The sequence below is a fragment of the Varanus komodoensis genome, unplaced genomic scaffold (genome assembly GCF_004798865.1).
Source record: "Varanus komodoensis strain SLA01 unplaced genomic scaffold, ASM479886v1 scaffold34_3, whole genome shotgun sequence".
Taxonomy (NCBI): Eukaryota; Metazoa; Chordata; class Lepidosauria; order Squamata; family Varanidae; genus Varanus; species Varanus komodoensis.
In genome coordinates this window covers 1,186,759-1,200,988 of record NW_025335855.1, presented here as the reverse complement: position 1 = coordinate 1,200,988, position 14,230 = coordinate 1,186,759, and the positions used below count along the sequence as shown (strand labels likewise).

The following is a 14,230-nucleotide window of genomic DNA, read 5'->3' as shown; positions in this document are numbered from 1 at the left end:
AGGGGTATCTGTGGCAGTAAAGCGCCAGAGGTCGCAGCATGCTTCTGCTCTGCGCACGAGGCTTCAGCTGCAGCTGCCTGCCTGCCTGCTTGTCGCAGGTTTTAGACCTACTGGGCTGCTGCCACATTTCCAGGGCAGCTGGGAACGGATTCATTGGCCGCCACAAATGAAGGGCCACACAGAGCCAGGAGAGGCGGGAACGTGCGCTGGAGGACAGAGCTAGCACGGCCACACGAGCGGGCCTGGCGTTCCAGGGGCTCTGCCGCTCCAGGATCTTCCTGGGTGGAGGCGTCAGAAGCCCCCCCTCGGGCCTCCCCTTCTCCCACCTCGGAGAAATAGAAACACACCTCGTCCATTGGTGTCAAAATACGTGTTGTGCTCAAACAAACTTTCCCAACCCAGCAAAGTGTACAGAAGTGCTCAGAGAAGCAGCCGATGTTTCCAGCAAAGCGGACGTGGGAGGCGGCAGCCGCGGGTGCACTGCACGCAAATCCACAGGTTGCACAAGCCCTGGGGGCAAAGGCAGGGATGGGAGAGTTCCTCGTGAGCAAACATGGGCAGAAACAGTCATGCAACAAAATTTTGGATATAATATCGCATTAGAAAAGTGGCAAAAGCTGTGGGAGAGAAATATCAAGGTAACATTAGCAACTTCGTATAAAGAAAACTTGTATACAATGTTTTATAGATGGTATCTGTCGCCAAATAGATTAGCTAAGATGTTTCCAAATATGTCAAATGGATGTTGGAAATGTAAACATAAATTGGGTACTTTTTATCATATGTGGTGGACTTGCGATAACGTGAAAAAGTAATGGATTAAAATACATAAATGGCTGGAGGAAATGTTACAAAAATCCTTAGCTTTTAAACCTGAAGTTTTTTTTATTAGGCATTATACCGGAGGACACTAGTAAACAAGAAATGTATTTGATTTTGCATGCAATCACCGCGGCGAGGATTGCATTTGCTCAACACTGGAAAAGTGAAGAATTACCCACCAACGAACTGATTCTAAAAAAGATCCTGGGCTGTGCAGAAATGGATAGATTGACTTTATCATTGAAGGAGAAAGAAGATACTGACTTCTATCAAACTTGGGACTCTTTTTATTATTGGCTAGAGAATGGGACTTCGCATAGATTTAAATGTGTTTTTAAAGTTATCATAAGTGGAAAAAGAAGGGTGTGGGGGCTGACCCAGTGGGCTCGATGTTTTTGATGATGGATGTTGTTTGCAGTTTTGTTTTTTTAGGATTATAATTTCAAATAAAACTTATTTAAAAAGAAAAAAGGAAACAGTAGTGCAACGGGAACCCAGCAGCCAGCCGCGAAGGGGCAGTGACGGTGCCATTGCTTCGGCCGCTGCCCACGAGGCACGGAGGATCCGGGGGGACACAAACGAGGCGCAGGCCACCGACCGGCTCTTCCAGGGAACCGGGCGACCCTCTCCGGTCCCGTAAGATCATGCCATGAGTGTTAGCTAGCAATCGGGGGTCCTCGGGGAATCCTCACGCCCAGGACTCTGACTTACCGGGAGTGGCCGGTGGGTAGCAGCTCCGCTCTCTCCTAGAGGGGCCGCCGCGTGTACTTCCTGCGGCTCTTCTCGTCCACTTGCTCTATGTACCAGGTTCCCGGGAAGAGGTCCTCCTTGGCCCCGTGCGGCGTATGGTTCACTGCAAACGGGGGAGCGAGAGGCGCCTAAGCGCGCAGAAGCAGTGCAGGGGCGGCCACCCCCGAGGCCTCTGGGCCACGGCCAGGCACCCCGGCTTCCCTCTGGCATTCCGTGATGGGAGAGGGCCGAGGCCTCACGCGGCTCCGGACAATGGCGATTCCCTTTGCAACACCCAGGGGAGCTCCCCGTGTTCGCTCCCGGTCACGGACGTGTTCCAGGCCCGGGCAGGGTCATCCTGGAGCCCCGTGGAGCTACCCAGTGAGCGGGACCAGCAGCCACGGCAGAGGAAGGGCACGCGAGAGGGAGGGCACTGTGTCCCCAACTCTCCCACCGAGTGCTGCTCTGCCTGCAAGGTGTAACCAGTGACTCCGGGTGGCTCGGGCAGCCGGGAGCCCTTTGTGCCGTGCCTGCCAGACGATCCGGCCCCACTTGCACCTCGCAAGGAGCCCCCACCCCGGACGGATCTCCCGGCCACCTGGAGCGTTTGGGCAGGGTGGGGCGTGCCACAGCGGGTCCCATGCAGGCCACCCACAAACCCCGAACGGCCTGTGTGTCCCGGGGGCTGGTCTACCACCCTGGCAGCCCGCCCTGACGCCTCCTCCCCAGCCCGTGGCAGGTGGTCCAGCCGTGCTGACCCAGGTGGTGCGTGTCCTCTCTGACTTGCATGATCTCCGCAAACTCCTCGGGGGGAACACGCTTCCGCGAGTCCAGCCGGGCCCCCAGGTCGGAAAGGCTTGAGACGAGTTTTTCCAGAGGAGAGCCTGGGTGGGAGAGACGCATCCGCCCCCATGAGAAGGGCCAGCCCCCCCCCCCGCCCAGTGCTCTGCCGGGTGCCCCTGCCCCACCTCGGGCGTGCACAGCCCGGGCAGCACTCGGAGGGCCCGCCTGCCCTCCAGGTGCCCTCCTGGAGAGGGGCCGAATGCAGCGCCCCGGGAGCTCCCTCCAGAGAAGGTCTGGGCCTCCCTCCGGCTCCTGAAGCGCACAAGGCTGCCCCACACCACGGAGGCAGGGAGTAGGTCAGGCCCCCCTCCAGCCGCAGTCGCCACCCCCAACATGCGGGCCGAGTCTGATCTCAGGCTTCTCTGCCCCAAGGGAGTGTGAGAACCAACGCATCCGAGATGCAGCACTCCCGTGGCTCCGCAAGCAGCCTCAGGGGTCCTGGGATTCCCCACAGAGCAAACTACTTAGGAAGAGGGGGAAAGGGAGCTCTGCAAGAAGGTGGGACTCACCTGGGGCGGAATTTTGGGACACCTTCAGGGAGAACATGCTGGCCGCCAGCCCCGAGCCATAGGAGAACACCCCGATTCTGGAGCCGGCCAGCTGCTGGGCAGAATGCCTGTGGGAGCACAGAGCCACCCTTCAGTGGGCCCGCCTGGTGAGGAGGGAGGGGTCGTCCGCCAGCGCCTGCGCTCCTTGGCACGGGGATCTGCGGAGACGGCTCGGTGCGCGCGATGCGCTGAGCCGCCAGGGGCCTGTGCATCGCCCCAGGCGTTCAGTGGCCATGATGCAAAGGAGCTGCAGGGCGGCCAGGCTGCCAGGGCCTTGGGGGCACTGGCTTGCCGCTTTGCCCTCCCCAGGTGGCCCGTCCCCGAGTGTGCCGCTTTTCATGCCGACTCACAGGGACACCCAGCCACGAAGCCAGAGGGGTGCTGCTGGGTCGCCCGCAGCCCTCGAAAGGTGGCTTGTTGGCCTTGGGATTGTGCTGCAGTTCGGCATTCGGGGTGGACATTCAGATGTTTGCTCAGAAGGGAGCCTCCGCCGTCCAGCGAACTCCCACTGAGCGCGAACGGCCGAGGCTTCACCGTTTTGTCCCAGCGGAACTGTCAATACGTGGTGTGCTGGAGCGGGAACCCGCACACGAGCTCGGGGTCGCATCTTCCCCAGAGAAGCGCCAGGGCGGCTCACGGGCGAAGGCCAGTGCGTGGCTGCGGGAGGCGTGCCCAGGCGCTGCAGCACCTGCACAGGGGGAGCCACCTGGGGGCGCCTCCCTGCGCGGACGGGGCTTGGCGGGGAGTGCGCCACTTACTGTGCCAGGAGGGATGCGAGGCAGCCGTACACGGATGGCGTGTACATGTTGCCGTTGCGGGCAGACAGGAAAAGGGAGGGCTGCGTCTTCTGCCGGAACAGCTCCTGGCTGGCCTTCTGGAAAGCCTTGTCCACCTCCTTGCTGGCGTAGGTTTCCTCCAGCTTCACATCACTGAGGGGGGAAGGGCCCGGTCAGGTCTGCGCCTGCGGTGGACCGTCACCCGCAGCACGGCCCGCGCAGGTGCCGTCCCGCAGGCTCGCTCTCTTGCGGGGGCCCCGAGGCGCCTGCTGTGCCGCGCCAGCGCTGAGTGCCAGCCAGGTGTGGCCCCTTGACGGGGCGCCTCTGCATTATCCACAGCTGGCCGGCCAGCTCAGCTCAGCTCAGCTCAGCACCCGCCGGGCCCCAGGATCCTACGGCCACACGTGCTTCCCCTGCCTCCCAAATGTGAAGCTGAAAAGGCAGCAGCTTTGTGGCCTGCTGTGCGTGAGGCTCTCCCGGCCACAGGGCCCGCAGGGAGTTTGGGGGTGCCTTGCAGCCCTGGCCGGGCTTCACCTTCCCAAGGCATGATCCCCCTAAAGTTCCCGAGAACCTATAAATGCGCATGTTGAGGGACAGCCCTTCAGGCCACCCTCCGTCCACACAGGGTCCCCAGGGGAGGGGCTTGGGGGGGCCAAGAAGCCCCACCTGTCCCTCAGTTTTGCATCTACCCTGAGTGAGGGCACCTGTGGAAGTGGCAAAGCCAGAGGGAACCCCCAGGCAGGCGGGGACAAGGGTTTGATCTAAAGGGGCCGGCTGGCCTGCCCAAATGGGGGCTTCTGCGAGTGCCCCCCCCCGGGCCCTGCCTGTGTTCACACAGCAACTGAAGCCCCGCCGCCTCAGAGGGGGCCGCACCTGAGCGTGGCGTCTGCCCCGGCCCTCTCCCCCGCCTCGGCAGGGTGCGGCTTGCAGCGGGGCTCCCTAGCCGCCCTGGCATAGCCGGCCGCCCGAACCCGGACCAGCCGGGCCACGTCGGACGCAGTGTGCCCGGCGGCTCCAGGCCTGGCGGCACCGGGGACAGCTGGTGAGGCCCTCGCTGCCCTGCCACTCGCAGCCACAGGGCAGCGGGGCCGGAAGTGCCTGCCGGAGTTGCCGGGCACCTCGGGAGTCGGGCGATCTGCACGCCGCGCCCCCCGGCGTCCTAGGCGTGTGCCTGGCCACGCCGTGCGGCTCGTGGAAAGGGAGCGCCGGGCTGGCTGGGCCACTGTGGGGCCCCGGCGGCAAGGCGCCTCGGCTGACCTGAAGCCCTGCAGGCCTTCGTAGAGTCCGCTCTCGGTGTCGCGCTGGGGAGAGGCGAGGAAGTCGTTGAGCAGCATGCGGGCCAGCGACTTCTGGACCAGCTTGCAGAAGGGCGTGTGGAAGATCATGAACTGGAAGTCCTGCAGGCTGCAGGGCCTGCTTACCCCAGCTGCCTCCCGGTTTGCCAGGTCGAGATCGCAGGGAGTGCGCGGCAGCCGTGCCCCGGGAGGGAGAGAGAACAGGGAGGCCGTGAGTGCAGGGACTGGCCTCCTCCATCACCACCCGCCTGCGCCACCCTCGGGGCCCCCTCTCCCCAAGAGTGCTGAGTGTGCGCCTCTCCAGGAAGGGGGAGCCTACAGCGGGCCCGCTGAGCCAAGGCCCCATGGGAAGACCACTGCAAGGTGTGCCCTCGGCCCCCACAGCTCCCCGCCCGGCAACGGAAGGATCATGGAGCCGGCGAAGCCGGGGCAGGACGAACGGCTGCCCACTCACGCTGGAGCTCGCCGCGTGCCGGTCCGGCACTCGGGGAGCGCGTCTCACACAGACCCACCACACGAATGGCACGTCAGCCAAGGAGGGAGCTCACAAGCCCGAACCTGGGAGCTCACGCGAGCGAGCTCCCTTCCGGATTCAAGCGAGGGTGCTCCAGGCATTTACGACATCTACCAACCAGGGACTCTGAGGAGATGCCGCTGGTCCTGGCCTAAGGACAGGAGGGGAGGACACCTCCCGAGGCTTGCTGGGGTGCAAAGAAAGGACCCTGTGTCTCCCCTTTGGGTCGGAAGCCTAAATGGCCCCACAAGGAAGGAGGACACAGGCTGTTCTGCCCTTCCGTGTCTCTCCAAATATAGGAACAAATGTAGGGGCAAAGAAACACCTAGGAACATTTAAAATGTGGCTGGTCGAAAGCGATGGTGACGGGGAGCTGCAGGAGAACCCGTGCGGAGCATCTTTACGGGCACTTCCGTGTCTCGAACTGTGGGAAGGTTTGTCCTGAGAAGGTTCCAGCAGAAGGAGTGGGAGGCAAGGACAAAGTGAGGGGGGAAAGAGGAGGGTGTGAGTGGGAGGAAAAATACAATACAAAAGTCCCTAAAGACCTGGCGGCATTCAGACCTGCAAGACGGACAATTCCCTGTAACAAATACTATCCGGGTGGACAGGAGAGTCAGCCCTCTTTGCTGGGGGGTGGGGGGGAGGTTCAAGGCCGAGCGTCATCTGAGAGCCCCACTCCACGCCCCCAGAACAGAATCTCACACAGGTGCAAATACGGCCCATCTCCATTTCCGTGGGGGTGGAAATGGGCCCCCCAGAGGGCAGGGCTGATGCAAAGCAGGCGCAGCCGACGGCTCCCCGGGCGCACAGACCTTTCTGCCACTGGCTCTCGATCTTCTTGCGGTAGGTGGCATAGCAGCGGTCCAGGGCTCGGAAGTAGCACTGGATGGAGAGCTGCCCGTCCACCACAGGGTACTCCGAGGCCAAGTCCGGCTTGTAGAAGTCATACACGTGCTCCATGTGTGTCCCTCGGAGACCTGGGGGGGAGAAACAGGCACGGGGCGTGCCAGGGAGCGCTCGCAGTAGCGAGGGGCAGGCGCATCCCCGGCCGTTCGGCACTGTGCCGCCTCACCCGAGAGCGGACTGCAAAAAAATCCTTGCCGACACGCTTCCGCCTGGCACTGGGCTCTTGCTCCGCAGGCAAGGCCCGCCAGCCTCTCACGCTGGGCTGGAGCGGCAGGTTCATCCAGCAGCCGGGCGGGAGGCTTCTTGGAGCCCAGCTGCCTGACCGCAGGAGGAAGAGGATGGAACAGGGCCAGGTTTCCGAGGCAAAACGGGTGGAACCAAGCAAGGGTTCAAGAGCAGGGAGAAACCTTGCGTGATCGGGGGACATGATGGACGGGGCTGCCTGTCCCTTTTTGGAAGGGGAAGAGCTGGGGACGGCTCGCCCCGAAGTGGCGACTGGGCATGGGCGGAGCGGCCGCCACGGGTGGCCTGTGGCGCTCGGGGAAAGCAAACCAAACAAAGCACAGAGGGGTCCCAATGGCAGCGAGCAAGGGGGGCGAGGTGGGGCCTGCCACACTGGACTGTGGCGCATCGGCTGGGAGACCGGGGTGGGGGAAGCGGGAGGGGTGCATGGCGGGTGGTTCTGCAAACTAGCCCAGGCTGCCTGGCCTGGCACAGACACCGGCGCTGCCCGGACGTGTGGGGGCTGGTTGTTCATCCCCCGAAGACAAGCCCTGAGCCAACCCCAGCCTTGTCCAGAAGCCACCCATGTCCAAGGGAAGCCAGCCCTGACTCCTCCTAAACTCAGCTGGGGTAGAGACCAAAGCCGCTGCTGCTGCTGTGTGAGCGAGTTGGGGGAGAAGAGAAGCTGGAGGACACGCTCTCAAGCTTGGCCTCTGTGGCCCAGTGTCTTGGATCGAAAGCTGGCCACTCTGCTGCTGCTGCTGTCGGTGGGAGAAGGGCCTCCGCAGAGCAGCGCAGCTGTGTTTTCCCTGCGAGCGAGACTTTTGTGAGGCACAGTCCGGCCCAGCAACTCTCAACGCATGCATTCACGCATGTGTAATGCGCCTGCTGTACACATCGCAGGGCACATGACGCGCGATGGAATTCTGCCACTGAGTAGCCTGATTTCTTTTGCATTTGCAATAAAGCAAAGCCACAAAATGGGCTTCATCGAATCACAGAATAGTCGAGTCAGAAGGGGCCAGAAGGCCATCGGGCCCAACCTCCCGCTCAGTGCAGGACTCCCAGTTAAACCATCCCTCTCAGATGGCTGTCCAGGGTGGAGAAGCGCTCCCCTCCCGAGGCCACAGGCTCCATCGTCGCAGTGCTCTAACAGCCAGGAACATTTTCCTGATATCTGGCTGGACTCCAGCTCCCTGCAACTTGAGCCCATCATTCTGCATCCTGCACTTTGCGCTTATCAGAAGCGGTCCTGGCCTTCCTCCGTGTGGCAGCCTTTCAAGCACGCGCAGAGTGCTTTCCCACCTCTCCCCAGTCTTGCCTTCCTGAGGCTAAACATGCCCAGTTCTTTCCATCTCTCCTCAAAGGATCCAGTCCCTGGATCATCCCCGTCGCCTCCCCTGAACCCCATCAGCAGCCCTGCCACAGCCGTCTGCACTGCCTGGCCTTCTCGAGATGCTGGCACCGTGAGCGCGACGGGCCCCAGTGCTCACGCTGAGGCAGAAGTCAAGTTGCAGCAGTCCCTTCAGCCCAAGCACCCCTCTCCTCTCCTCTCCTCTCCTCTCCTCTCCTCCCGTCCCGTCCCGTCCTGTCCTTTCCTCTTCTCATGGGTTCTCATACTACCATCCCACCTGATGCCACGGTTCAGTCAAGGACAGCAAACGGCTTACGGCCCGGAGGACAGGCTTTCGTACCGACCTCTCTCCAAAGCCAGGGGGGCATCGGGTCCAACCAGCATAGCGACAGCTCCTGCTCCACCCGTTGGCCTCGCATTCCCGGTGGCGTAGACCGCGATGTCGCCACAAACCACCACGGCGTAGCGTCCTGGTGTGCAAACAGGGAAAGGGCCCAGGTGAGGAGGCCAACCCAAGCCACTCTCACTGGGGCCGTGTCCTGGTTTCCTGGCCAGGGACAGCGAGTTGTGAGCGACCAGCCACCCGAACATCTACATAGGACTTTACAGAGCTTTACAAGCAAATGCTCACACAGAAGCTTCCCTGCCCCAAGGAGCTGACAATCCAGCCAGTGCAGAGGTGGAGGAAGGGGGGGGGGGTGCAGCCTGCATGGCCCCAGGCAGTCTTGCCCAGCCCGGCCCTCCAGGGGTGTCTGAGGGCAGCTCCAGGCTCCTGCAGCCAGCCAAGCTGTGGTGTGGGGGGAGGTCCTCCCCTTACAGGCCTTCCAAGGAAGCGGCAGTCTGTGGGGCGGAACTCTGTGGTTAGGGACATACACCCAGAGGGGGACCTGCACCCCTCCTTGAACACCCACCCCATGCGGTACAGCCTGAGCAAACAGATGAGGATGGCCGGGGCACCCGAGGGGTCCCCACACCTGCGCCTTCAGGGACGGAGGGGCCACAGCTTCTGCCCCCCCCCCGCGGCCACTGTGTCTGCCCCCCACTCAGCGGCAGCGCTGCACACCGGGCGTGCGCTTTCCTGTCTCTACGTGCAAGAAGGTCCCCGGACGGCTCTGGTGGCACTGAGGCTCCACGCCTTGCCGCCCGAGCCCAGGAAGGCGGGCCGTGAGAGGCCGGGCCGGGCGCTTCCCTGCACACGGATGCGCATCGCCTGCCGCTGGACGCGGCCAGCAGAGCGCAAGGGCTTCTCCTGGATCGCGTGCACTTTCTGTGCGCAAGCCCACGGGGTGCTGCCCACCCCAGGGTGCCCAGCAGGGGTATTTGCCCCCAAATGCCACTACGGGGAGCAAGCAGGTCGGTGCCTTGAGGGGACCCTCCAGTAGCTCTGGGGGGGGGGGGCTGCACCCACCACTGCTTAGACTGATGGAGTGATGGACTGGATTTGTATCCTGTCCTTTCACCAAAAACGTTACTCAAGGTAACTAGCAATAATAAAACATAGTTTTTATTTTTTTAAAAACCCTTGAATAAAACAGAGCATAAAAACAGATGCATAAAAACACGGCTCAGAATGCAACAGAAGAGAGGAGCGGGACTCAGCCAGCTCCGGCCGACAGTGCCGGGTGCTGGGTGGCCAGAGCGGCAGAGGGAGTGCGCCAGGCCGCCCACCATCTGGCCCGGCAGAAGGCTGATAAGCCCCTGGGCAGGCCGGGATGCCGCTCTTCACAGGGAGGAAGTGGGGCGGCAGAGGAGCGGCGCCAGGGCTCGCTCGAGGGGCTCTGCAGCCGGGGCCCTGGCTCGCAGGAGGGACGTCGCTGGCCGGCAGGGCAGGCGGCTGCTCCCGCTGTGCCCCGGGAGGCCCCTCCGCAGGGGACCGAAAGCTGCCCAGAGGGCCGGGGGGCGGCGGGCTGCCGCGCGAGGCTCTGCGACGCTCTGCGTGCGGGACGGTCATCGGCCCAGGCGGCGGAGGCCGTCTCTGCCGGGCGCAAGCAGCAGTGCTGGGGCGGCAGGTGGCCCTCACGCACGCAGCCGCTCCTTTCTGCGACGGCGAGCCCCGGGGTGCACAGGAGGGCTCTGCGGCAGCTCAGCTGGCTGCCCGGCAGTCGTTGCCTCCTGGGCCCGGCTGCTGGAGATGCAGCAGAGAAACAGCGCGGCCCACTGGGCAGCGCCTGGCCTGCCCCAGTGCTGCAGTGGAGCCTTTCGCTCCTGAGGGCACGGCTTCGCCTCGGCCCTCGCTCCGCACGCGCAGCAGCAGGCCGACAGGGCACTGGCGCCGGTGGCCCCGGAGAACCTGCGCACTTGTGCCGCTCCCTGGACGGCCCGGCCACGAGAGCCACCGGGCCAGGCCCTGGTGGGACGGGCGCCGCTTACCGTCCCAGGAGCTGGACTCCACCCAGTCGGCGGCGTTGAAGAGGGAGGCGGTGCCCCCGTAGCAGGCGTTGGTGGTGTCGATGCCCTCCACGTCCGTGTTCCCCGAGTCTTCAAAGAGCTGCATCAGCACCGTCTTGACAGCCTTCGACTTGTCAATGATCGTCTCTGTGCCAACCTCCAGCCGGCCAATGGAGCCCCAGGAGAGCTGGCTCCGCTCCACCAGCCGCTGCACGACGGTCAGGCACAAGGAGTTGATGTCCTCGTGGGCTGCGCAGAAGCCCATCTGCTTCTGGCCGAGCCCCACCGTGTATTTTCCTGCCTCCACCCCATCGTATTTCTCCAGCTCAACCTGGTCCACGTACTGGGAAGGGAAATATACCTCCAGAGCAAGGATGCCCACATCCTTGGGCCACAAGGAGGCCGTCTGTGCTTGGGGCTGCACCGAAGCTGAGCAGAAACTGCAAGAGAAGCAGAGAGGGAATGAATGTCTTCGCCGTCCACAAACGAAGAGGATCTTTACTCCCTGAGGCTGCAAGCAGGACTGGACATGTGCTGAAAAGGAGGCTCCCTGGGACAGGGCCGCCAAGCAGCAGAGGCACCACAGGGCAGCTGCATCTCCCTCGCTCAGACGATGCAGGGGATGCTCAGAGCCCCCCCCCCCCCCGCGGCCTGTGCAGGACCGTTTCAGCCCATTTTAAGGCCAGCCTGTCAGCTGTGGCCAATGAAGCACAGGCTCCACAGCCACCTGTCACCTACAGGGGCTTATTTGTGGAATAGTGTGGGATGTTTCCAGGTGAGCTTTGCATTGCGCCCTCGTCCCGCTTCGCTCACGCCTGGGCCTTTTGCGGGGCCCGGACAAGCCTCTTCCCCCTGCATCCTGCCTGCGCCTCCCCCCCCCCCGCTCCTCCTGCCCTTTTCCTTACTGCAGAAAAATCCACAGGGGTGGGAGGGAGGGAGGGGCTGCACAGGGTCCTCTCCCGGCAGCTGGCAGCCCCCTCCCTGCAGGCCCACGCTCCGTGCTGGCGCTTTGCCCCCTCACCACCCTCAGGGAGGGCCGGACACATACCGGCAGAGGCAGGGAGGCGCGCCGGGTCACTGGCCCTGGGCAGTGACGCAAGGGCCAGCCGTGCACTGGTGACTCCCGGGCGACTCGGGTTTGGCATTTCAGATCACGCGGAAGCTCTTAGTAGGGGCCGGTCTGCTTCAGCCTCGGCTCCCTTCCTGGCCCAAAGTCCCGATTATTTTCGTTTATGACACCTGAAGGCTGCCCCACAAGCCCAAGCTCTCGGGGGAGGTGACCCACCCCCGGTGCTCTTCGGATGAGGACCTGCATTGGCTTCCCCTTCGAGGAGGGTCCAACCTCCCCACTGCTTCGCAACCCACTCAAAGCCTCTGCGCAGGCCATCCAGGGTGGGGGGCCCCTGCCAGACCCAAGTCTCACGCTCGGTCTGCCTACGGAGCAGCTTTGGCCCCAGAGGCGGGCTCTGCCGGGCCTCCGCCTAGGACCGGCCCTTCCCGTGTCCCCCAGCTGCCTTCTGAGGAACACTCTAGACGGCCTCTGCCTCTTTACTGATCGCCTTTCCTTTCCGTATCACAACCCCAGCATCAGTGTCTTCCTATGCGTAAATTCCATCCTTATTCATAAAGTGTTATCGGGAGGTTAATGTTTAATACAGATGCCACTGATCACGTTAGTGCAAGGTCAACAGCGCTGGACAGAGCTAGGCTGTCAGGTCCAAAGGACAAATGTTTTTAAAAACTAGATTCTCATTGTTACCCCTTAACACAGACCCCACACAATTCATAGTTTAACCATTCTGTTTCCCTTTTTATTCCTTTGCTCTTGGTTTCATGAACCCAAAAGTGATTTTAGTAATTTGGGCGGGTTGTACTGTGATTCATGTTTTTTATGAACATTTTGAAAGCCACGCCGAGTTCGTTTTGTAAGGAAAAATGGCATATCAATGTCCCGGGTTTTTGTAATAACCTGTTGTAAGGCCAGCCTGGACTTAGCATTTTTCCTCCGTGGAGGAACGCTTGTGCGGGAAAACATCAGGTCGAAGAGCTAAACCCGCCTGGATTCTGCCAGGGCAACCTATAAGCAGGCGTGGCGGAACTTCGCCTCGGACGGGGGCTGTGCCTGCAAAACGCAGGTGGGACATGCGGACCCTCTGCAGTCAGCATTTGCACGCGTGCTCCTCTGGAGTGGAAAACCTGGCGCCAGGGCTAGCTCCCTGGCGTGCCTGGCAGGCGGGGGTGCGACAGGTTGTGAATATGCCTCATGCCTTCTTACAGGGAGAGCCTCAAGCGCGAGTATGTGCAGACGAAGCGAGGCCAGGGCTCCTGGGGCTGCGATGCATCCAGGTGCCCCAAAGTGCCACAGCGACGTGGCTGTGCCCGTGACGCTCACGCGCAGCTGTGGAGCAAGGGGCTCCCCAGGCTGCCAGCCTGGTCTCCGGTGTGGTGTTCATATTGCGCATCGCCTGGAAAAACGCGGCTGAGCAGAACAACGTTGTCCTGCATTTGCACTGACATGGACCAGCATCCCATGAATTAGGGAACCACAAAACACAGGAGTGGGCTCTGCAGGTATTAAGCAAAACCACCCTGGAGTTCGACGCCATGGCATGCAGAGAGAGGCAAAGGTGTGGTTATCAGAAAGGGGTTTAGGAGGGCACCTCCCCCATTTCCAAGGATTTGGGGTGACCTACAGGAAATGTCCACCCTGACTCCAGGACGCACGCTGACTAGAGTGCAATTCTCTTGCCAGGGCTTCTAGGCGGGAAGCCAAGCCAAGCTAAGGCACGAGAAGAGAGGATGCTCCGGCCCCGCAAAGCTGCTCACCTGCTCTGCTGCACCATCACCGGAAGCTGGACTGGCCGGAGCGGCCGCTGCAGCACCCGCTGCGCCTGCAAGCAGCGCTTGGTGTGGCTGAGGAGCCGGAACATGTTCACGGCTTGCTGGGCAGTCAGGCTAGGCTCCGGAGCATGTGCCTCCCCGGCCCACGGCTTTTAAGGATGTTCCCTGCCCCCCCGCCCCCGAAGCCCAGCTACGTCCATCCTGGCCTTATCAGGGCAGCCAGTAACGTCTACTTCACGGTTGCGCAACCAAAGGTCACAGCCAGCAGACGGACGGAGAAGGCCTGGGCTGCTTTCCTGCCGCATCAGCTGACTCAAAGCACTGGCCATCGCTGCCTCCCACGCCCTCCCGCTTCTCCCTCCCGCTGGCCCCCGTGGGCTCCTTTCCCGTGAAGGCCTGCTGCATTCCCCCTACACCCCTTCCTTCTCCCTTGCGTAACTCCAGTCCGCCGCAAGGTGGATTCCCTCTGCATGGCGCCGGGATGCTTTCCCAGGTAAGCAAGCGGCACCCAAGCAGGTGGGATTTAAACTGAGGGACATGGCACGCAGGGAAGGGTGAAGCAAACCCCCCCTTCACCAGCACCACCTCCCCCATCCATGCCCTGCACCTCTGCTCATCTAGTGTGAATGCGCACGCACTTCTGAGGACCACCCAGACCTGGCCAGCATTCCAGGCCCCCAAAAGGCTTCAGGCGCCTCAGCCCCGCAGGGGTGCCAGCTCAGCCCCGGAGGGTAAAGGGGTCACCCGGTCTCCAGGGAGCCTGCAGGTTGCTATGGCCATTGCTCGTGAAGCCCCAGCGGGTCTCTGTCCAGCTCGACTCTATGCCCCACTTGCCTTCCGCATTGCTGGAGGGCTGGAGCCACGGAGCAGCTGGAGCGGTGGCTGGAGGGCAGGCGCTGGGAAGCCGGCAGGCACCGCCCGGGACCCTTTGATGCCGCACCGTGCAGCCGTGGCACGCTGCGCTCACTCAGCGCCTCCCTTCCGCGCTTCGG

The 14,230-nt window shown here is 62.4% G+C and overlaps 1 protein-coding gene across 3 annotated transcripts; it reads right to left on the bottom strand.

Moving 5' to 3' along the window:
- Window positions 1-355: 355 nt before the first annotated feature.
- HMGCS2 (3-hydroxy-3-methylglutaryl-CoA synthase 2) lies at window positions 356-13,354 on the bottom strand. 3 transcript variants are annotated; one of them, XM_044439379.1, is made up of 11 exons: window positions 13,224-13,354; window positions 10,759-10,837; window positions 10,380-10,605; window positions 8,354-8,479; window positions 6,340-6,504; window positions 4,976-5,144; window positions 3,701-3,871; window positions 2,904-3,010; window positions 2,310-2,435; window positions 1,534-1,675; window positions 356-617 (listed from the first exon to the last, which is right to left on the bottom strand). In XM_044439379.1, the coding sequence occupies exons 1-10, from the start codon at window positions 13,325-13,327 to the stop codon at window positions 1,569-1,571; spliced, it is 1,380 nt and encodes a 459-aa protein (XP_044295314.1). In that variant the 5' UTR covers window positions 13,328-13,354; the 3' UTR covers window positions 356-617; window positions 1,534-1,568. The 3 variants fall into 3 exon arrangements, with proteins under 3 accessions (XP_044295314.1, XP_044295312.1, XP_044295313.1); XM_044439377.1 differs by having other exon boundaries at window positions 10,380-10,837; XM_044439378.1 differs by having other exon boundaries at window positions 356-510; window positions 10,380-10,837.
- Between the last annotated feature and the right edge of the window lie 876 nt (window positions 13,355-14,230).

Excerpts from the sequence above, each read along its gene's own strand:
- HMGCS2 (XM_044439377.1), bottom strand. The coding sequence starts at position 13,327 with ATGTTCCGGCTCCTCAGCCACACCAAGCGCTGCTTGCAGGCGCAGCGG. Across the intron at positions 3,872-4,975 it reads GAAGGCCTGCAGGGCTTCAG|TGATGTGAAGCTGGAGGAAA; the intron begins GTCAGCCGAGGC and ends TTCCCCCCTCAG. Across the intron at positions 3,011-3,700 it reads CTCGCATCCCTCCTGGCACA|GCATTCTGCCCAGCAGCTGG; the intron begins GTAAGTGGCGCA and ends GTGCTCCCACAG.